At 42.5% G+C, this 24213-nt stretch overlaps 1 protein-coding gene across 1 annotated transcript in view; it reads left to right on the top strand.

Moving 5' to 3' along the window:
- Positions 1-24213, top strand: part of JMY (junction mediating and regulatory protein, p53 cofactor) — a 127990-nt gene that overhangs the window by 67843 nt on the left and 35934 nt on the right. Inside the window, exon 5 of the mRNA XM_065406644.1 lies at positions 19228-19393. Coding sequence (XP_065262716.1) covers positions 19228-19393 — 166 coding nt within the window. The remainder of the gene's footprint in view (positions 1-19227; positions 19394-24213) is intronic.

Below are 24213 nucleotides of genomic sequence, written 5' to 3'. Positions count from 1 at the left end.
TGCGGCTTCAAAGCTGAAAGATCTAACAACATGATCTTCTCACTGAGACAACTACACAGTATATTTTTCCTTTAAACTGTTTACATTAAAAGTTTATACAATTTTTCTCCCTCCTCCTTGTAACAACCTTTTATGTACTTGAAAACTCTTATCAGGTCCCCTCTCAGTCTTCTCTTCTCCAGACTGAAAAAATTGGGTTTAATCTTCCCTCATAGGTCATGTTTTCTAGACCTTTAATCGTTTTTGTTGCTCTTCTCTGGACTTTCTCCAATTTGTCCAGATCTTTCTTGAAATGTGGCACCCAGAACTGGACACAATACTCCAGCTGATGCCATATCAGCACGGAGTAGAATGGAAGAATCACTTCTTGTGTCTTGCTTACAACACTCCTGTTAATACGTCCCCGAATGTTTGCTTTTTTTTTTTTTTTTTTTGCAAGTGTTACACTGTTGAGTCATATTTAGTTTGTGACCCACTATGACTCCCAGATCTCTTTCTGCAGTAATCTGTCCTAGGCAGTCATTTCCCATTTTGTACATGTGCAATTAACTGTTCCTTCCTAAGTGGAGTACTTTGCATTTGTCCTATTGAATTTGATCCATTCAGCCGTCACTTTTAGATGAGGTGATTCAGAAACGGGAGACACCAATGGGACAGACGATCTTGCTCTGGAGCGGGCCAAAGAATGGGACCTCAAAGACCAAGGAGCATTTCAGGGATTCCCAGGAGGCCACTGGACAAATGGACATGGCATTGGTGGCCAAAAGACCCCAAACCAAGAGCCCCTGTCCTGCCAGCGGGAACAATGCTAATCCCAGTACCAATGGTAATCTTAGGATGGTCTTTGGCGCCTAACGGGTGGCAATGAACTGGAGGATGACCCCAATATGGATCTCAAGGAGTCCCAGAGATTCTCTGGTGACAGTGGGGGAGTCAGCCCCGATGGACCAAATACATCATCGGACTCATCTGAATCTCAAAACAGGGACAGCATCACTGTCAAAGAGGAACAGGGAATCTGCACTGGCAGTACTGAGCAAGACACTCCCACCTGGTACCAGAGGAGGCACCAGCACTGAGGCCAAGGTCAGTACCTGCTGCCATGGCAGTGATGGTGCCAAAAGGCACACCCGCACCAAGGGGGTCTTCAGTGCCAGGCCCAGTGTCGGCCTCAGTTCCACAGCAGGGATACCAGTGGTGTGAATTGCAGTGCTGATGAACCTGGCACCTCTGCAACACAGCCAAAAGTTACCAAGAGCCTTAGAAACTACAGCACCAGAAAACTCCTGAAGTAGTGGAAAGACAGGGACTAAGAGGTAAAGCAGCTCTAAAGCGTCCTGATACACCACCAGTGTGGTGATAGTCGGCACTGGTGCTGGCATCATTTGTACTGGACTCTAAGGATGCCCACGGCTGGAACTGGAATCAATGGTATGGGCTCTCACTGATCTCGGCCCGGTACCTGGAAGCAGTTAGATGGACTGCTCCATTCAGCGTGCCAGAAGGAGTCTGATGCCAGTCAGCACTCCTCTTAGAAGATGAGGAAGAGTCTTCCTAAGCCCTGGAGCAGTCCTGATTAGTCTTATGGGATCTCTTCCTCACTGCACCAGAAGAGGGAGAATGACTCCTTTTCCTCTTAGGGGAAACAACAGGGTCTGAATGTGGAGCAGCATCACTTCTTAGTTCTAAAGGCGACTGCCAATCAGACAAGGGCCTCGGTGCCAAAGTGGGCTTCATGGCCTGCTCCAGAAGGTGCTGCTTCAGCCATAAGTCCCTCGCCACCTAAGTCCTCTTTTGAACGACTTATATATGGCACACCATTCTTTAATGTGCCCATCGCCAAGACAAAAGCACCTCATGTGGGGATCATTATCGGGGATGGTCCGTCCCCCCCCACGACAGACAATGCTTGAACCCTGGTAAAGGCAACACACATGGCACCCAGCTACTATAAACAACACTATGATAACACTAAACTAAACCTAAGGTACTACTAACTATTACCTAGAGCAGTGGTTCTCAACTTACTTATCATTGTGGGCCGCAGATGCAGCTCTCTCTATCCTATGTGGGCTGCATCCATACAATATATATACACTACCTGTATGGCCTTGAGGATGTCACATACACCGCAGCTGTGGGCTGACTGGGCCACAAGTGGGCTGTGGGTTGAGAACCACTGATCTAGAGGAAATAACCCTCAGAAAACAGACTAAAAATGTGAGGTGAAAACACTATACCAAGCTCCATCTCCATCCATGAAGAAGGAAGTGAAGGGGTTCGAGGCAGTGCTGCCCTCATATGGCCAGGGAGAAGCTAGGGCCACGAGCGCAACCCCTATGGGTACTGCTAGGCAAAATTCTCTGGCTTCAGTGCGCCGGGTGTGCATGCGCACCAACATGAAATACACACCTGCATCTAAGAAAAATAATACAGAAAAGGCCAAAAAAAAAAAAAGTGTTCAATAAATATCTGTTCTGAATTTGAAAAAAGCCAGATATAGCCATATATGAGGATGAAACACTTTCTACTCCAATAGTAGTTCAGGGGGATATTAAAAACAGCAGCTACTAAACTTAGATATTTTTAAAATCAGCAGGTTTACATTACTTGCATCCCACAGTTTTAAAACAGCTGGCAAAGGAGTTCACTAGACCATTAATGCTAATTTTCAATACCTCTCAGAACACTAGGGGAAAAAAGCTAATATTCTCCCAGTATTTAAAAAGGGTAAGTGGGATGACCGCGCCTGTCAGACTGACACCGATTCCAAGAAAATAATGGAACAGGTGATACAGTACTCAGTTAATGAACACTTCAAGGAAGGTGAATAAGACTGAGAATATATTATTGCCCTTATATAAATCCATGGTTCGCCCACATCTCGAATACTGTGTACAGATGTGGTCTCCTCACCTCAAAAAAGATATTCTAGCACTAGAAAAGGTTCAGAAAAGAGCAACTAAAATGATTAAGGGTTTAGAGAGGGTCCCATATGAGGAAAGATTAAAGAGGCTAGGACTCTTCAGTTTGGAAAAGAGAAGACTAAGAGGGGACATGATAGAGGTATATAAAATCATGAGTGATGTTGAGAAAGTGGATAAGGAAAAGTTATTTACTTATTCCCATAATACAAGAACTAGGGGTCACCAAAAGAAATTAATAGGCAGCAGGTTTAAAACAAATAAAAGGAAGTTCTTCTTCACGCAGCGCACAGTCAACTTGTGGAACTCCTTACCTGAGGAGGTTGTGAAGGCTAGGACTATAACAATGTTTAAAAGGGGACTGGATAAATTCATGGTGGCTAAGTCCATAAATGGCTATTAGCCAGGATGGGTAAGAATGGTGTCCCTAGCCTCTGTTCGTCAGAGGATGGAGATGGATGGCAGGAGAGAGATCACTTGATCATTGCCTGTTAGGTTCACTCCCTCTGGGGCACCTGGCATTGGCCACTGTCGGTAGACAGATACTGGGCTAGATGGACCTTTGGTCTGACCCAGTACGGCCTTTCTTATGTTCTTATGTTCTTATGTGATATAATTAGAGTCCCCCATGTTGACAGGCATTATCCCAGGACAAAATGATTCTGAAAAGGTCCTGGGGATAGGGGTTAGGGTTAGGGTCATGGTGAATAATCAGGTGAACATAAGTCTCCAGTACGATGCTGTGGGGACTTATGATCCTTGGGAAAATGAGGAACCTTGAGCGGAGTAGGGCAGTTGTATATTACATCTATCTGGCACTTGTGTGACCGCTGTTGGAATACTGTGTCAATTCAAGAAGGGTATTGATAAAATGGAGTGGGCTCCACGAGGATGATTAAAGGACTTGAAAATGTGCCTTGTATCAATAGATACAAGGAGCTCAGCCTGTTTAGTTTAACAAAGAAAAGGGTAAGAGGTGACTTGATCAGAGTCCGAGTACCTACATGGGAAGTACAACTTTGATAACGGGCTCTTCAATCAAGCAGACAAAAGTATAGCAAGATCCAATGACTGAAAGCTGAAGCTAGACAAATTCAGACTAGAAATAAGGCGCACATTTTTAATAGTGAGGGTAATTAATCATATAGCAATTTAAGGGTTGAGGTGAATTCTCCATCACTGGAGATTTTTCAATCAAGACTGGGTTTTTTTCTGAAAGATATGCTCTAGTTCAAACAGGAATTAATTCAGGGAAATTCTATAGTCTGTGTTATGCAGGTCAGACCAGATAATCACAGTGGTCCCTTCTGACCTTGTATTCTATGTTATTTACCTGTAAAACCATCTCACTGCTAATCAAGTATTCAGAATATTAAACATTATAAAATTTATTTCAAACATTTTTACTGTATATTTACTTAATAAATTTGTGTATATATAATTAGCAGCCTGATATGACTAGAGCATCTCTTACAGAGAAGTTAGGTTCTACACATTTATATTGTAGTGAAACACTGCAACTGCGAATTAGTAGGCATCTTTCAGTCTTGAGAGACTATGGGTATGCGGTCCTGAAAGGTAAAGAATTTACTCAGTTTTATGGCACCTGCGGATGTGGCTGAAGAGACCCACTCGAGAGAGACAATCGCTGCCGAATCTGTTACATTTAAAGATATTTCAACCCTTTAGGCTCTGCCTTATGCGAGCTCTTTTCTCCTCTTCTAAGCTGAACTGCTTCCTCTCATAACTCCGGAGACCTTTGTTTAGCTCTTGTCTCCAAAGGCTGCGGTCTTGAGTGTGATCTTCCCAGTTGTCCACATCCATGTCCATTTCTTGAGGTCTCACTTGCACACATCCTTGAAATGTAATTTTAGTTGCCCTATACTGAGACAACTACAAGAGAAATGCAGAGAACAAAAAAAGCCTCTTTACATAGCCTTCGTTGATCTCACAAAGGCTTTTGACCTTGTCAGTAGAAGTGGATTATTTGTGCTTCTAGAAAAGATTGGATGTCCCCCCCAAGCTCTTAAGCATGAGTTGATCTTTCCATGAAAACATGTACAGCACACTTCAATACAGATTTTTAATGTCCCTACTTATCCAGCCCAAAATGTTGTTAGTCTTCTTGGCAACAAGGGCACACTGTTGACTCATATCCAGCTTCTCGTCCACTGTAACCCGTAGGTCCTTTTCTGAAGAACTGCTGTCTAGCCATTCGGTCCCTAGTCTGTAGCAGTGCATGGGATTCTTCTGCCCTCAGTGCAGGACTCTGCACTCGTCCTTGTCCTTGTTGAACCTCATCAGATTTCTTTTGGCCCAATCCTCTAAATTTGTCTAGGTCCCTCTATATCCTATCCCTACCCTCCAGTGTATCTACCACTCCCAGTTTAGCGTCATCTGCAAACTTGTTGAGTGTGCAGTCCATGCCATCCTCCAGATCATTGATTCTTCAAGTGGTTGCACATATGCATTCCACTCTTGGCTGTGCTTGCGCACTACTCATACTTGCCAGAAAATTTTTCTTTAGTGATGGTTGCTGGAACTGCTCATCTTGCTTTTACAAGTACTCTGTGGACTGGTCTCTTGTATTTTATTGTAAATAGTTTAGTGTTAATAAGGTTATTAGTGTTAGTTAGGTTTTTACCCCACCTGAGGGTTTTGGTCGATTCCCAGTGCTGAGGGATGCCTTGGTCACTGGGCTTCAAACCCTGTGTTTCCTGCAATAAGGGTATGTCTGTGAGCGACTCGCATTCAAGTTGCTTGAAGTTCCTTGAGGAAGCTCATATTGGGGAGCATTGCCAAATTTGCAGAAACTTTAAGCCTTACATAAAGAGAGACCGTGAAACAGGCTAAAGTTTCTACTCATTGAGGTGACCTTGAAACTTCCATCTGAGCCAAGTCGGTCAGATTTGGCACTGAATGCCTTGCGTTGGTAAGGAGTGCATCTCCTACTGTGCCTGAATCCCGACACAATTCACCATCCCCAGTGCTGAAGATGGCTTGCTGAAAATCTGCTAGACACGGGGTTACAAATAGTGTGTGGTCTAAGTCTAAGCACTCCTCTGCTTTGGTATCACAGAAGACTGCACTGTTGACTCCGGCGTGGAGGCATTTTCCATCAAATCCGGAGCTAGAAGGAACTCCTTCCACATCTGTGGCACTGCACTGTACTGATACTCTCTCGGTACCGACCATGCCAGAGGCGTTTGTGGCTGCTAGTGACCTCCTGACCCTGTTGGTGCCAATAAAAGAGTTAATGCTATTGGATACAGGTGAAACAGCAGGATTGCTACAGTGCTTGGTACCGTGCCAGCCTCGTGTATCCCAATGTCTTACCTGTTGGTACCGTCAAAGGGAAAACCCATGATGCTTGCTTCTCTGCAGGCCTCTCCACCTTGGCATTGATTGCTGGCACCATCTGGATCTGAGCCCGTGTGGTCAGTGGAAGGAGAATCTTTTTCCAAATTGGAGGGTGGCTCCTACGTTTCCCACCCTCAGAGCCATTCTTGTTACCTCTCCTCCAGACACTTCTACCCTTCCATGGATCCTGTCACAGGAATACCATCAAATGGTTGACTAGGTGGTGACTGGGCACCTTCACTTGTCCAGTGGCCTTTTTGGAATCAGTGGGGCTTTCTCCCTGTTTCCTGTTTTTGTGGCCTTAGAAAGGTGTGTGGCACCTACCCTCCGGCCAGCACCTGTTCCTGACTCTGGTACTGAGCCTGGCACCAGACATCAAGAGCCAGCTCAACAGTACCTTGCAGATCGAGAAATGGAGGAAGAGCATCCACAACCAGTGCTGGCCTCCTTTTCCTTCTCCCCTGATGAGGCAGTCTCATGAGGGGGCATGTGTCATCTTGGGGAGGCAACAACAATCATTAAAGAGGGTTGCCTTCAGTCTGGGCATACAGGTGGAAGAAGTAAAAGAATCCTCTCATAGCTTGGTCAGTATTTTAGACACTGCAGGTCCTTCCAAAGTGGCCCTTCCCCTCAGTGAGGCCATTATGGATCCAGTTAAGGGGCTGTGGCAGACCCCTGCATCCCTTACTCCCACTTCAGAAAGGGCCAAGTGCAAGTATTACATACCCGCCCAGGCGTTCCTTTTCTCCCAACACCCCTGGGGTCCCTGGTAATATCTGCTGCCAATGAAAGGAAAGGGCAGGGACATCAGGGCACAACCCAAAATCAAAAGACAAAAAAAAAAAAAAAAAAAAAAAAAAAAAGTGAAGACATGCTGTCAGAAGATGCGAGGCAGGAGTTCTTCTTGCTAGTAGATGAGGGAGAATTGGTGGCGAGGGCTGTGCTGCAAGCTGCTCTGGATGCAGCTGGGTTGGCTGCCAGATCCATTGCTTCAGCAGTGGCCATGCATAGGAGCTCCTGGTTGCAGTCCTCTGGGCTCCCACAGGAGGTCCAACAGACTTTCAGGATTTGCCCTTTGAGGGATTCTAATTTTTTTCGCAGCTAAGTTCCATGGGTTAAAGGACTCAAGGGTAGCACTGAAGTCCCTTGGGTTGTGCACCCTAGCCCTGCCAGGAAGCACTTCAGGCCTCAGCATCCCCTCCAGTATTTTGCTCTGGCTGTCCGACAGGACCTTCAGGGAAAAGAGTAGAGGTTATAGGTGTAGGCCACCGTGTCCTTCTACCTTTGCATCAATGCCTTCCCCACCTACACATCCAGGGGGTTCTAAGAAGCCATTTTGATGGAATGCTTGAGGACATAGTGTCAGTTCCCAGAAAGCCAGACCCCTTTTACTTTGTTTGCAAACCATCTTTCCCATTTCTTCAGTAGTTGGTCCCGTATCACCATGGATCCTTGGGTGTTGAGCACTGCAGAAGTGGGATACAGCCTCTAGTTTATTTCTACTCCTCCTCTGTGTGCGGCTCCCCTCCCCTTTTGGGACACCTCTCACGAAGAACTTCTGGTCCAGGAGGTTCAATATCTCCTTCAAGTGGGAGCCATAGAAGAAGTTCACCAGAATTGAAGAGGGAAGGGTTTCTACTCCCGTTATTTTCTAATCCCAAAAGCAAAGGGAGGCCGGAGTCCTCTCTTAGACCTGCATCAGCTGAACAACTATCTCAAAAAGATAAAGTTTTGCATGGTCATTCTGGGATCCATTGTTCCCTCTCTGGAGACTGGTACACCACCCTTGATTTAAGAGACGCCTACTTTCATGTGTCAATATACCAAGGGCACAGAAGGTTCATCAGATTCATAGTGAAGCACTCACATTTCAAGTTAACAATGGTTCTGTTTGTCCAGTCTGCAGCTCCTTGGATGCTCACAAAATGTATGGCCCTGGTGGCATCGTACCTGAGGAGACAAGGAGTGCAGGTCTACCCTTGGACAATTGGCTAGTCAGGGGCCCATCCAAAGCTCAGGCTACGTTCAGTATTCGACTCATTCAGTCAACATTCAAGGCCCTAGACCTGTTGATCAATGCAGACGAGTCTACCCTGTGACAGGTTCGGTCACAGAGACCCCCTTGGACTGTCACCTGATGTGCTGAGACTATCTCTGAACCCGTTTTCCCTGCCAGCTTGGGACTTCAGATCCCTGTCTTGTTGAGCCAGATACGCTAATCTGCAGTACAGATCCAGGGTCTGAACCACGCCCCCGGAGCTGCAGACTTCACTGAAAATGGCTTAGCAAGTGTTCCTGTCTCTAGCATCCAGACACCCAGCTCCCAATGGGATCCAAACCCCAAATAAATCAGTTTTACTCTGTATAAAGCTTATACAGGGTAAACTCATAAACTGTCTGCCCTCTATAACACTGCTAGATATGCACAGCTGTTTGTTCCCTCAGGTATTAATTACTTACTCTGGGTTAATTAATAAGCTAAAAGTGATTTTATTAAGTATAAAAAGTAGGATTTAAGTGGTTTCAAGTAATAACAGACAGAACAAAGTAAGTTACCAAGCAAAATAAAACAAAACACGCAAGTCTAAGCCTAACACATTAAAAAACTGATTACAGATAAAATCTGACCCTCAGAGATGATCCAATAAGCTTCTTTCACAGACTGGACTCCTTCCTAGTCTGGGCCCAATCCTTTCCCTGGTACAGTTCTTGTTAGCTCCAGCTCAGGTGGTAACTAGGGGATTTCTCATGACTGGAACCTCTTTTGTTCTGTTCCACCCCCTTATATAGCTTTGGCACAAGGCAGGAATCTTTTGTCTCTCTGGGTCCACACCCCTCCTTCTAACTGGAAAAGCACCAGGTTTAAGATGGATTCCACTACCAGGTGACATGGTCACATGTCCTGTGAGACCCCAAGCCTTCATTCTTTCTGGCCTGACTCACAGGAAGGCTTGCAAGTAAACAGAGCCATTTACAACCAATTATCCTAGTTGTTGGAAGCCATCAAGATTCCAAACCCCCATAAATGGCCCACACTTTGCATAATTACAATAGGACCTCAGAGTTATATGTCATATTTCTAGTTTCAGATATAAGAATGATACATTTATACAAATAGGATGACCACACTCAGTAGATTATAAGCTTTTGTAATGATAACTTACAAGAGACCTTTTGCATGAAGCATATTCCAGTTACATTATATTCACACTCATTAGCATATTTTCCTAAAATCATATGGAGTGCAACGTCACATACCCTTTGCCCGGTACAGAGGATGGAGTTTTTAGGGGTTGTGTTTGTCTCTTCCCAGTCCAGAGCATTTCTCCCAGAGTCTGAATTCCAATCTGTTCAATCTCTAGTGACAGACCTCAAGTTTCATGTAATCACAACAGCCCAAAATGGTACGAGGCTCCTAGGGCACATGGCTCTTAGGTAGTACAACATGCAAGGCTGCACCTCAGGCCCCTCCAGATGTGGCTGGATTCAGTGTACTTGCCAAGCCATCTTCATTGGGGAACTGTAATCACGATACTATTGAGTTCTGATTTTGCTGAATTGGGACTGGATCCTCAATAATTTGTGCAGGCGTTCTCTTCCTGAACCCTCAATGACTCTGGTGTCAGATGAGTCTGCTCTAGGGTGGAGAGCCCACCTGGGGCCCCTCCAGATTGCGGGTCTTTGGTCCTTGTGGGAGCTCTCTTTTCATATCAATGTCCGAGAACTCAGGGCTATTCATCTTGCTTGTCAGGTTTTTCTACCTCATAACAGAGGGGAAAACCCATTTGTTCTTACAGACAACACCACAGCTATGTTTTACCTCAATAGGCAGGGAGGAGCTCACTCATCCCTCCTTCGTTGAAGCAGTTCACCTGTAGGAATTTTTGCATAGCCCATTCAATCAACCTCAAGGCCTCTTACTTTCCACAGCTGCAGAATGAGCTAGCAGACCACCTGAGCAGGTCATTTTCTAGACACCACAAATAGTCTTTTTGCCTGGATGTAGCAAGATTAATTTTCCAGCAGTGGGTGACTCCCCAGATTGATCTATTTGCAAACAACTTTCTGCTCCCTGCAAGGCCACAGTCCAGGCTCAATCACAGATACCTTCCTGCTACCCTGGACAGAAAAGCGATGCTTTCCTCCTGATCCCACTCCTACAGAGTGCTATTAAAGATCAAGTAGAATCATGCCTGGTTTATATTAATAGCCCCAGCACTGGTTCCTCCACTCTACTCGACTTTCCAGTGATATCTCCAATCTCATTCCCATTGCACCTGGATCTGATCTCCCAAGATTGTGGTTGGCTACTCCACCTGAACCTGCAGTCCCTTCACCTAATGGCCTCGAAGCTCCATTGCTAAATTCGAGAGAACAGTCTTGCTCGGAGCAAGTTTCCCAGGTCTTACTAAGAATTAGAAACCCCTCCAACAGGACGCCTCCTTGTCAAAATGGAAGTGGTTCTCTATCTGGGCTTGTCAAATCAGCATCTTGTTGATGCATTCGTCCATCCAACATATACTTGACTGTCTGTTGCACCTAAAACATCAAGGCTTAGCAGTTTCCTCTGCCAAGGTTCATTTGGCAGCAGTATCAGCTTTCCACCTTCGTATGTTTTTTCTAATGGTATAGCGATCAGATTCCTTAAAGGTCTGTAAAGGTTGTACCTTCAGTTAATGGAGCCCGTTCCTCCATGGGACTTGAACTTGGTCTGGACTTACGAGACCACCATATGAGCCTTTAGCAACATGCTCCTTACTACACCTTTCCTGGAAGGTGGTTTTCCTAATTGCTATCACATCTGCCAGAAGAGTCTCTGAACTGCATGCCCTCACTTCTGAACCATAGTATACAATCTTTTTTAAAGATAAGGTGTACTCACACCATCACCTTGAGTTTTTCCTCTGATTGTTTAAAATTTGAAACTACTTTAATCCGTTTACTTAACCGTTTTTTAATGCAACCCACACACAAATAGGGACGAGCAGTGGCTACACGCTTTGGATGTTAAACAAGCACTGGTGTTCTACTTAGACAGGATCAAACTGTTTTGGTGATCCATCAAACTGTTCATGGCTATAGTGGATAGAATGAAAAGCCTTCCAATCTCCTCACTGAGAATTTAGTCATAAGTGACTTTCTGTATCAGCGCTTGTTATGATCTGGCAAATGTTTCACCAATAGACAAGCTGACTACTCACTCCACAAGATCGCACACATCCTCAACAGCATTCCTACCGCAGATCCCTTTCCAGGACATTTGTGAAGCAGCATCCTGGTCATCGGTGCACACTTTCTTCTCCTATATACAACTACCCAGTACTCTAGAGATGATGCCAAATTTGGTGGAGCTGTACTACAATCTGTGGACTCCAATCCCTCTTCCTATATTATTTCTTGGGAATCACCAAGAGTGGAATGCACATGTGCAATCATGCAAAGAAAGAATAGTTGCTAATCTTTCATAACTGTGCGAGATGTGTTGCACATGTCCATTCCACAACTTGCCCTCCTCTACATTGAGTTTCCAGAACAGAGGCTCTCAGGGTCAGCTGGGCCTTTTATACTAATGACACTGGTGTGCAGCAGCAGCAGCAGAGGGTGCTCGAATCACCCCTCTGGGTACCACTGAGGGAAAAAATTCTGGCAACTTTGCATGGGGTGCGCGCACACCCAAGAGTGGAATGGACATTTGCAACACACCTGAAAGAAAAACAGTTAAAAAGATTAGTAAACCTTTTTTCCTTGTGGGCCTCCAGTGTTATCTTGACTGGATCCTGGGGTTCAAGAACAAGATCCATTGTTGGCGCAGCAAACTGCTGCTTTGTCCTCTCTGGGTGACTCTACCAGGCTGCTCCTCTCCCTCTGTGTCCCAGGACTTCAAAGCATATCAGGATCTCTTTAGGTGTATGGCTGCTACCATAGGCGGCCAGGCTGAATTTCTGCAGAAGAATACACAGAAACTACTGGATATTTTCCAGCCATTGGCTCCAGGGAGGGTAGCCCTTCCACTCAGTGAGGCTCTTTTGGTGCATGAAAAGGCTCTCTGGAATTCTACTACTTCGTTACCTCCCTGTGCAGGGTTTGGAGGGTTTCTATTCCCACCCAACCCCTAGCTCTCTTGTGGTAACTGCAACTATTGACAGAGTGCAACAGAAGGTATACATCTATGCCTAAGGACAAGAGTCCAAAAGAATGGATGTGATAGGAAGGAAGATTTATTATACTTCTCTGCAGATGTGCATTGCGAACCAGCAGGTGTTGCTCTCTAAATACGACTTTTTAATTGGGCGTCTATAAGTTTGCAGACAAGTTGCCAGAAAGCCTCTGGGGAAGAATTTAAGGTGTTCATTGCTGAAGGTTGTATGGTAGCCAATACTTTGTTAGTCAGCGCTATAAGAGGCAGATGCCTTGTCCAGAGCTATGGCATCAGCGGTGACCTGTGGGTGGAGGGTGGGGGATGGTTGTAAAATATGGTCATTTAACCCAATGTGCAGCAGACCATTGAGAACTTACCTTTTGATGGTCAGGTTTTGTTTTAAAAAAATACCGAGACCCTGCACTCTTTTAAGGATTCCCAAGCTACTTCATGTTCCTTGGGAGTTTATACTCCAGCTGTATAGACACTGCTATAACAGTCAGCAGCAACAGCACCACTACTGCTTGCAGCATTTCTTCAGGCAGTCCTCCTGTCCTCTAAGGCAGTGGGACTACCCCAAAAGGGGGCATAGATCACAGAGGCAAAGGCCCTCTGGTTCCAGATTTAGCCAGTTGGCTCATCCTTTGCATTTTGAAAAACAACAGTTACATTACAATTATATTACAGTATAGATAATGAATAAGGCTAAGATTTTGTCACTGATACTTTTAGTAAAAAGTCACGGACAGGTCACAGGCAATAAAGAAAAAGTAATGGAAGTCTGTGACTTGCCCATGATTTTTACTAAAAATATCTATGATAAAATGGGGAGCTCAGCGAAGGGGTCCGCAGTGGCTAGGCAGCTGCGGGGGTTGCTCGGAGCTCCTGGGGCCCCCACCGCCTGTGGCGGCCAGGAGCTGCGGGGTCCCCCTACCACCGCAGGCTGAAGTCATAGAGGTTGCTGGAAGTCACAGATTCTGTGACTTCCGCGACCTCCCTGAAAAAATTGTAGCCCTAATAATGAACCATTTTTTGTTGACAGGTCCACTATTTTCCTCTAGTAATGGACCAGTACTATTATTCATTCACATAATACATTGTTAGGATTCTCCTGTTCCTAATTCACTTCTTCTCATTGTCCTTTACTGTGCTGGCCATAGACGTCTCCTTGTGTCCTTTTGCTTCCTGTATCAATTCCTATATTCAGTACTATCAACTTCCGTGTGTGTGTGTTTTGATAGCTGCCTTCGCTTCCCCTTTAAACCAGGTTGAATTTTTTTTCTTTAAACTTTCTCTTTTAGCCTTCTTTCTCAATTATGATTTTTGGTCATTTAGTACAACAGTCTTAAACAATTTCCAATTATTATTCATATTTTTTGGTTTAAATTTTTTCTCCCAGCTACTTGGCTCATAATTGTTTTCAGCTTTGTGAAAGTGGCCTTTTTAAAGCACCAAGTATATCTATTATTAGTTTGGTCTTGATTATTTTTGTACGTAACTAATGTGATCAAGTCATGATCGCTCGTACCTATATTGCCACTAATTTTTAGTTCTGATATCAATTGCTCTTTATTCATCAAGATGATGTCTAATATAGAATTCCCCTGTGTTGGATGCAACACGTTTTGAGTTAGGAAAGTATCATCTGTAATATTTAGAAATTCCAAGGATGTTTTGTACTGGCAGCATGAGATTTGTTATATATATTGCTCTGATTGAAGTCCCCCATGATAAGTGGTTAAGGAACTGGTCTTCCTATTTTCTAGTGCAGTGTTTCCCAACCAGTGTCGTTCAGCATGCTGGTGTGCCGTGGAATTTTGGAAAAGGCACGGGTGGGGTGGGGGGAATTCTAATTATTTTAGTTAGTGTCAAAACCAGACTACAATTTGTGATGATGCTCTTTGGGTGTACTTGCGCGAGGCAGATGCTACATCACACTATGCTCAAATGACCTTGTTGTTTGCGGGGTATCACGTGGGAGCCATGTTTTCTTATCAACCGTTAAGTTACTGTGGTGAATTTTGAATTGAAGACTCAAAGCAGGACCAACACCAACTAAATCATCCCACCCAGGGCTTTGTCAAGCTGGGCCTTAAAAACCTCTAAGGATGGAGATTCCACCACCTCCCTAGGTAACCCATTCCAGTGCTTCACCACCCTCCTAGTGAAAAAGTTTTTCCTAATATCCAACCTAAACCTCCCTCACTGCAACTTGAGACCATTACTCCTTGTTTTGTCATCTGGTACCTCTGAGAAGAGTCTAGATCCATCCTCTTTGGAACCCCCCTTCAGGTAGTTGAAGGCTGCTATCAAATCCCCCCTCACTCTTCTCTTCTGCAGACTAAATAACTCCAGTTCCCTCAACCTCTCCTCGTAAGTCATGTTCCCCAGCCCCCTAATCATTTTCGTTACTCTCCACTGGACTCTTTCCAATTTGTCAACATCCCTTCTGTAGTGGGGGGCCCAAAACTGGACGCAATACTCCAGATGTGGCCTCACCAGTGCCGAATAGAGGGGAATAATCACTTCCCTCGATCTGCTGGCAATGCTCCCACTAATGCAGCCCAATATGCCATTGGCCTTCTTGGCAACAAGGGCACACTGCTGACTCATATCCAGCTTCTTGTTCACTGTAATCCCCAGGTCCTTTTTTGCAGAACTGCTGCTTAGCCAGTCGGTCCCCAGCCTGTAGCGGTGCATGGGATTCTTCCTTCCTAAGTGCAGGACTCTGCACTTGTCCTTGTTGAACCTCATCAGGTTTTTTTTGGCCCAATTCTCCAATTTGTCTAGGTCACTCTGGACCCTATCCTTACCCTCCAGCGTATCTACCTCTCCCCCCAGCTTAGTGTCATCTGCAAACTTGCTGAGGGTGCAATTAATCCCATCATCCAGATCATTAATAAAGATGTTGAACAAAACTGGCCCCAGGACCAACCCCTGGGGCACTCCGCTTGATACCGGCTGCCAACTAGACATCGAGCCATTGATCACTACTTATTGAGCCCAACAATCTAGCCAGCTTTCTATCCACCTTATAGTCCATTCATCCAATCCATACTACTTTAACTTGCTGGCAAGAATAGTGTGGGGCGACCGTATCAAAAGCTTTGCTAGTCAAGATATATCACGTCCACCGCTTTCCCCATATCCACAGAGCCAGTTATCTCATCATAGCAGGCAATCAGGTTGGTCAGGCATGACTTGCCCTTAGTGAATCTATGTTGACTGTTCCTGATCACCTTCCTCTCCTCCAAGTGCTTCAAAATAGATTCCTTGAGGACCTGCTCCATGATTTTGCCAGGGACTAAAGTGAGGCTGACAGGTTTGTAGTTCCCCGGGTTCTCTTTCTTCCCTTTTTTAAATATGGGCACTATATTTGCCTTTTTCTAGTCATCTGGGACCTCCCCTGATCGCCACAACTTTTCAAAGATAATGGCCAATGGCTCTGCAAACATATCAGCCAACTCCCTCAGCACCCTTGGATGCCTTCGAACTGGACCCATGGACTTGTGCATGATACAGTGCTGGAAACAAGCTGCTTGGTTGCTGAACTTGTAGTGAAGCCAGAAAAACTTTGACTTTATGCAGACAAATAAAATTTATCAGTATGCAAAGAAATGGTGAGAGTAATGTTAAGTGCAAATTCAGTCAATGAGATCGCAAAAGTTCCCCTTTCAGATAATGCGATATGTCACCACATTGATGATATGTCAGCTGATATTGAGACTGTGCTCAAACAAATCAAGGGGAAAATTTGCATTGCAGAGTGATGGATCAACAGATATCAGTGGTCATGCTCAACTCTTGGCTAACATCAAGTGCATTGATGTTGATAGTATAAGAGAATTTTTTATTCTGTAAACAACTGCCAGGTCACATGACGGGAGAGGAAATCTTCAGGATGACAGCGGCCTACCTTGAGGAGGGAGAACTACACTAGAAAAATTGTCTTAGGGTTTGCACAGATGGGGCTGCCTCCATGACTGGCAAAGTGAAGGGGTTTTCAAGCAAGGTCAATGAACAAAACTAGATGTGCTGGTGGCCCACTGTTTCCTGTATCATGAAGCTCTTGTGGGCCAAAACACTGCCAGAAGAACTTTCTTTAATGCTAGATGGAGCAGGAAAGATAATGAACTTAATAAAATCACGGTCTTTTTAAAATGTTGCCTTTTCAGCAGAAAATCAGAGTTTACTTTTGTACACAGAAATCCACTGGTTTTCCCATGGAAAAGTTCTCGCTCATTTGTATGAGCTGAGAGACAAATTAAAACTGTTCTTAACTTTGGAGGAATCCACATATACAGACTTGATCTCTGATGTGGAATGGTGTGCAAAACTTGCTTATTTGGCTGATGTAGTCCACCACCACGTGAGCAGGAAAATGCAAGGTAGAAATGAGAATCTTCTCTCCTGCATGGATAAACTGCATGGGTTTAGATCTAAGTTAGCCCTCTGGTGGAAAATGTAGCTAAAGTCACAGTAGAAATGTTCCCCCCACAAAGATGGCAGATCCTACTGGGAGTATTTTGGTCAATGTAATTTCTGAACATCTGAAAGGTCTGGAAGAAAAATTCAGGTCATATTTTTCTTCAGCCTATACAAAAGATTTGGACTGGATCTTGGAGTTCCTTTGCAATGGAAAGTGCTAAGAATCTTACAAAAATGGCTCAAGAGCAACTTGCCAAATTAAGGATGGACTGCACTTTAACGTAAAGTTTGGTGACATGTCTTTGGACTCATTCTGGTTGATGGTGGCAGATCAATACCCAGTAATCTCACACCGTGCTATCTCCATTCTGTTGCTGTTTTCAACAATGTACCTGCTTAAGTTTTTTTTTAAGCCTGCCTTACATCAAAAACAAAGAGAGCGTCTGAGATTGGTGGAGCAAGAGCTCCAAGTTGCATTGTTCACATTTCCTGCCAGGATTCAATGACTCTGTGCATCAAGGCAAGCTCAAATTTCTCATTAAAAGTAAGTTTTCTTTTAATAATTTTAGCACGCCCCACACACATTTTATTGAAGTGTACCTTAGACTGGAAAAGGTTGGGAAACACTGCTATAGTGTGATCTGGTGGTCTATAGCAGACACCAACTACTACCCCATCTTCTGCTTTATCTGTTAGGATATTGATCCTTAAGTGTTTATGATCATTTTCTTCTAAGTTGCCAATGACTTGGAAACAGGTAATGCCTTTTTGGACAAAGTGCCAGTCCATGTTTGCCCACTCCATGTTTCAATCTTGTGTGGAAACATGCTTTTCTAGATTAATTCAGAAATCTCTTTAAAGATCATTTCAAATCAGTAAAATCTAGGAAGCCAATTTATGGTTGACTATTCATTAGAGTGAAGTTTTAATCCTTGAGGATACGACCATAACTGAAATCTACTGGCAGGTAAAATTTTGTTCTTTTTAATTTGAAAAAACAAAGAAAAACTTTTACTTTGTTTTGCATTTTCTCATTAGATGGCCCCACTTCCTGGTTGAGGATTTATAATATAGAAGCTGGATCCTCTTTCTTCAGGAAAAGGGGATGGGCAGACTAGAAAAATGTGTCCAACTGAAGCCAAAATGTCTTTCTCTCCTGCCTCAGCTAGGAGGGGATCCAGACTCCATAGAAGCTGGCAGGGACTCATTTTGTTAGGAACTTAGGTTTGGCTTTGGCAGTGACTGGTAGGTGGGAAGGAGAACCAGAGAAATCCAGAGCTAGATTCTCCTATAAAATGCAGCAACAGATGAGAGATTCCTTTCAATATCAGTTGACTGTGCAGTTCTGAACTCCAACCCCCACTCTCCAGCCAAACAGGATCTGGCTGCTATGCATACTTGCCTACTGTGGGAAATGGAAAAGCTTGGAATTTTCATTTTGGCTGTTTCCTGAAACCTTGTCTTATATGTTCCTTTCTGACCTATGACCAGAAAAATTGACATAATTGTTTTAAACCTGGAAAATTCTCTATTCTCTTACTTTACTCCCGAAGCAGTGAGGCTCAAGAACTATCAACTTTTCTCCCTGACTAAAAAGGATCTAATGTTCTCTTCTGTTCATTGCTGCAGCACTGGATGTCCTGAGATTTTGAAGGGAGGCCTGAGAAATGGCACAAAAGCCTGTGGTTAGGCAGGTATGCTACTTTATGTCTGCATCTAGGAAGGTTAGCCACATAGTGTGTGAGAGTGGAAAACATGGAGTAAAATATTTACATTTTATTTGCTGGAAGAGTCCTCAGTTGTTGTCCCATTGAGAGAGAGAGAGAGAGAGAGATACATCTAGTCATTTTTTTTTTAGTTCACCGTGACCTAGACTGTCAATCTTAACTTCAGTTTTCTAGGTTTTGTTGGTATAACAGCCTCTAACAATTTTAAAACATTTTTGCATCTAAGCTAACACAGTACCAAATGGTTACATTAGACCTCTATTGCTCTATCTACAAAAACAAACAAACACAAACAAACAAAAACATGAAATACAGAAACAGAAGAAACAGGAAGTTGGGGGTGTACCTCACTCTCCTCATCCTGAAAGAATGGGCAGTCATAAACTGTAACCTGATGTTATAGACCTCCTAGTGCTATACTGAAAATACGTTGTCTATTACATCTGAAGTGAGAGTAGTCAGCATTGACTACAGCATTGACAGTATTCAGTTTATCCATATTCACAATAACCTGAACTGTCTCTCTTAAAACTACTTTTCGCATGTTTTAATTTTTTTAACATAAAAATGAATATCTAGGTCTTGGTTTTACTAGGATCCTGTAGACATGTATTATTCACTTTTCTTTTTTTCCCCTCCCTCCATTCAGATGCAGAGTTTGCAAGGTGGTACAGAAGCCATAGCCCATTTAGACCAGTTGGAAGCGGATTATTATGATCTACAGCTTCAGTTGTATGAAGTGCAGTTTGAGATTTTGAAGTATGAAGAGCTGCTGCTGACCGCACAACTTGAAAGCATCAAAAGACTAGTGTCAGGTGCAGTACACATTTTATGTGCATAATCTTTGTTACCTAAGACAGTACTAGTACTAGAACTGTAAAACTTAGAATCAGCAATTTTAGCATTCTTTAAATAAGTAAAGATTTAGGACTTTGAACATAAGTACAATGAAAATCCGTTAGAATCTGCATCCGGGAGAAGGAGGTAAATTTTAAAATCTTTATGTATTGCTTTGTCTCCTTAACTTCAGTTGGAATCACATACCTAACGTCTTATGCAATATTTGGAAAAATTAGGGCTAGAAAGGAAGGAATTATTTTCTAAATATTCTTGTGTACTGCAGGTTTGGCTAACTTACAGGAGTTGTTGCTCTCAAAATTTCTGAAATAAGTGTTTAAGTGTAGCAAGTGGCTGTCAAGGAGGCGTCATGCAAATCAGAATCAGCTAGCTGAGGTTTTGATACATTTTGAAGCATTTATGTTGCCCATGTAACAGAGTTTAGATCAGGGATACGCAAGCTGTGGCCCCTAGACCTGATGTAGCTCACAAATCATTTAAAACCAACTCATAGAGATGGTGCAGGGAAATTTAGTGTGTTTGTGTCCAGCCTGGTTTCCTGGGTTTTCTTATGCTTATAGTTTTACTCAGATGTTACCTTTCTATGCTGGCTCAGTGCTAAAGGACTTGTGGAGGAAATGTTCATCAGAAAAGTCACTGTAGAGCAGAAATTTCAAATGTGCTCATATTGTGAGTTACATCTTGAGAGACAGCACCTCATGGCCCCTTTCCCCCCATTTACAGTAGTGTGGACTGCCTCTTCTCACATGTGTGATCCTATAACATCCTTATGGCAATTACTGTAATTGAGCCCATAGAGAAAGAGAGCTTAATACATTTTTAGCTGTCTTTTAATGAAATTTAGCAGTCAGCCTAGCCAGCTCTCTGTAGGCCGTGAGTAAGTGCTCAATAGATAACTCTTTGTTCACAGACTGATTTAGGATATGATTCTAGTTTTGATCCTGATGTCACTGCATAGTTTACTTTCATGCAGCCAGAAGGGAACCTATCTAGTAAGAGAGACAAAGGAGGAAGAAGTAGTTAAATCAGTTTTCTTTGAATTAATATTAGCAAAACTATAATGTTATGTTGACTTTTACGTCTGGAAGGTTCACTGAGTAATTTGAAGGACCTCTGAGTGGAGGTACAGTGTCACCAGTACTTAAATTCAGTTTGGGTATTGAGATTATTCCACTATTACCAACTTTTCTACCAAAAGAATAGTGGACCTGCTGTAAAAGTAGTATATATCACTTTTTGGTCATGGTATACTTAAGCAAACTTTCAGATGATTACTGAATCAAAAAAATTCTTCATAGCTCACTGCTTAAGTTTTAAAAATATTCTTATTTCACAATATTACACTTTTATTTTAAGCCTTTATCCAAAAAAGCTTAAAGGGTTTGACAGACTTTATTGAACTCAACAGTCTGTGTTAGGAGTTAGCGTTTTTAAATAATGTACAGCAATACTACACACAAGTTAGGACAGAATACTGAAAGAAAACTGGTTCAGTTGAAATTATGGGGGAGTTTTAGTTAGGCAGAATGAAACTACCTATTTGGAATTTATCCAGCAGAACTAGTGCAGTTACTCTTGTGAAAAATACCATAGGATTTTTAAATAGTCACATGTGGTCACGACCATCCTGCATCTCCTCTGAAACATGGCATCTCTCAAAGTACAGTGACCTCTAACACACACGATTTACTACTGACTCAGAGAGAAAATTGCTACACCTCTACCCCGATATAACGTGACCCGATATAACACAAATTCAGATATAACGCGGTAAAGCAGCGCTCCGGGGGGGCAGGGCTGTGCACTCCGGCGGATCAAAGCAAGTTCGATATAACGTGGTTTCACCTATAACGCGGTAAGATTTTTTGGCTCCCGAGGCCAGCGTTATATCAGGATAGAGGTGTATTTATTGAATCATCAATCCTACTTCCTTTAAAGTACAGTTATGGTCAGAAAAGTAGCATTCTTCTTATGGAACAGATCTGTACTACGTACATTTTAGTAACCATTGTAAGCTGGAACTACTTTTTACTCCTGGTAGTTACATTCACTCTGTAGTGCCATGAGAAGGCAGTTGGATTCTGTTCTGATTTCTGCAGCATCGGCAGAATTGACTAAATTCTGGCTGAAAATCTTCTTTTGATAATGCTAAAGCCAGAAAAAACACAACTTTACTTCAAAATCCTAGTTTGAATGTCCAGGTTGGTAGTTAGGGAGGGGAAAAAACATTGTTTTACTTGTAAATGGAACACAGTTGCTCTGGTAGCTATTGAGACAGTAAACAGGGAATCCCATGATGATGGCTTTTAGAGTTACCAACAGAAGATCTGTACTTGAATTCACATTCTGTAAATTAAGGCTTTTAAAGGGACAACATACCCAAACAGGCCAGCTTCATCTCTGCTGAGGGATTTGTGGTGGATGGAATGTCATCAACAGATAATGTGAGAGTTGGCTGCTAGCTTAGTATTTTAATTTATCTGGCAAGTCTGAATGTTGTGGGACTAAACAGAAAAGGAATTATTTTAATTTGCATATTTTTCATGTTTCAGGTTATAAGAGAGGTTCAGTACTTACCAACCTCACAGACATGTTTTAAAGGCCAAAAAGAATAGTTTGTGTTTTTCTGATGAAAGACACAATAGAATTGAAAGGGGACCTGCAAATGTACAAATATTTTAAAGAAAACTCTTGCATGTCCCAGTTTTAGCATTGAAATGCTTGTTAAAGATGTAATTGAGCAGGGTGGATTTGATTTAAATCACTAGTCAGGAAGACTCGATTTAATCATGGATTTCTACATAAAAGTGCATTCTTGTTGGTTGTTATAACCTTAATACACATTCTTCACAACTCGGAGATAGATGTAGGTTTCATTAAGGTACACACTATACATTTTTAAGTGATTTATTTTGAAAACTTTTCAGATTAGTTTTACAGCTGTATCAGAAAATGAATGATTGTTTGGGTATTTCATTTACCAAAGGTAATTGAAGCAGATATTTCTGAAGTCATTTGGGAGGTGAACTATCTCCAAATCAACAAGTTAATCATTAATATTTGGAGGATTTTCTTGCCATGCTGTATTAGGAGGAGAACATCACCAGACAGACATTTAAATTGTTTTATTTAACTAAAACAACAGCGTTATGTGTTCTGGATTTTTTTCTTCAACAACAAACATTTAATAAATATTTTAACAAAACAAGCATATGAATTTTTGAATTTAGTTAAACAGTCAGGTTTTTTAAAATAAGGTTAGTTTTTGTTAAAATTGTTTTTAACTAAAATAGTTAAATGAAATATTAAAAAAAAAATTAAATTGACTGTGTCAGCCAGGTCAACATGAGAAACTTAAAATATTGGCTTCTGCAGCTGACTCAGTCATCTTCACCTTTGTTTTCCTGTTTGTTCATAATCTGGAAAAGAAAAACAAGCTTTCCTGCTTTTTCATGTCCCAAATGATTTCTCAATTTGAAATGAATTCGTCCAAAGGAAGACAATATTCTTTCTACACTGGCAGAAGAAGCTACTAGTGTTAAAAGTGAGATTATCACTTCAACAGTCTCTGAATCCAAGTGCTTAAGTGACTTCCACCAGTTCACTGGTGTGACTTTCTTTAAAACAGCAGCAGCAAACATATATTTCTTGAATGGTTCACCCTTAGCTCTGAAGTTTATTATAGTTGGCATTATGGAGGGATGATTGCTGGATGTCCATGTCATAGCCAACTCTTCTTCTTCGGTAGTTAAGGTTTGACCCTGGTACTGAGAATTGAGTATTGAGAATATTTGCAAGAAAATGAGCTGGAGATAGTGCTTGTCCCATTTGTTTTTTAGTGCTTGTAATTTAACTCTGTCATTGCATATTTCTCTCTTTAAGATATCACTCAGTTCCTTCCAAATTTCAACAGCATCAGCAATAAAACAGCTATTTCCCTGCATTTTGTTCAAGGCTACAGAAATAGGCTTCAGGGTACTCAGCATGTGTTCAACATTTCTCTTAAGCCCAATGTTGAGAACTTTGGCTGTGACAGTGCCATCTATTTTTTCACAATTTTGTTCACAAACTGTCATCAGATTAGGCCAGTTCTTGTTATAGTGCTCAAAACAGTCCACTACTGAGTTCCATCGCACGTCTTGTGGGAGAGTTAGCTTGGTTCTTCCCACTTTTTTCAGAGCAGCTACTGCAAAGTGGTTGTTACAGAAGTATTTTGCAATTTCAACAACATTAGCCTTTATTTCTGGAACACTGAAGTCTTTGGCTAGGAGGTGCATCAAATGAGCACTGCAACCGTATGTTATTAGCTTGGGACTCTCTTCTAAATAATTTCTTCTCATCTTGGATACATTTGCAGCATTGTCTGTGACCAAGCTGTGTACTAGACATTTGATTTTTTTAATAGCTTTTACTGCTACTTCTTGTAAATATTCTGCTGGGAGTGCATTTCCTGATGTATCAATTGTTTCTGTAAGGAAGACATTCCCTTCTTCTGTTGTCACACAGGCACATACAGCAGGATGATTGTGGACGTTGCTCCACCCATCAAGACTCAGGTTAGCAATTTTACCCTCTAGACCTTTTGCACACTGCTCAGTTTCTCTTTCATACACTTTATCCAGCAATTTGCCTGCAACATCTGCTCTGTTATGATTCTATGAAACTCCTGGAACCCCATAAGATTGGGGTCCCTAATCCATGAACTATTAGAACTCATTTACAAAACTTTTCTTAAACATTACATGAATATATTGTCTCATACTATAGAGTTAGAATT

Source organism: Emys orbicularis, chromosome 6, assembly GCF_028017835.1.
Source record: "Emys orbicularis isolate rEmyOrb1 chromosome 6, rEmyOrb1.hap1, whole genome shotgun sequence".
NCBI classification, from domain to species: domain Eukaryota; kingdom Metazoa; phylum Chordata; order Testudines; family Emydidae; genus Emys; species Emys orbicularis.
The sequence above is the reverse complement of the archived record's forward strand: the minus strand, read 5'-3'. Positions and strand labels throughout refer to the sequence as shown.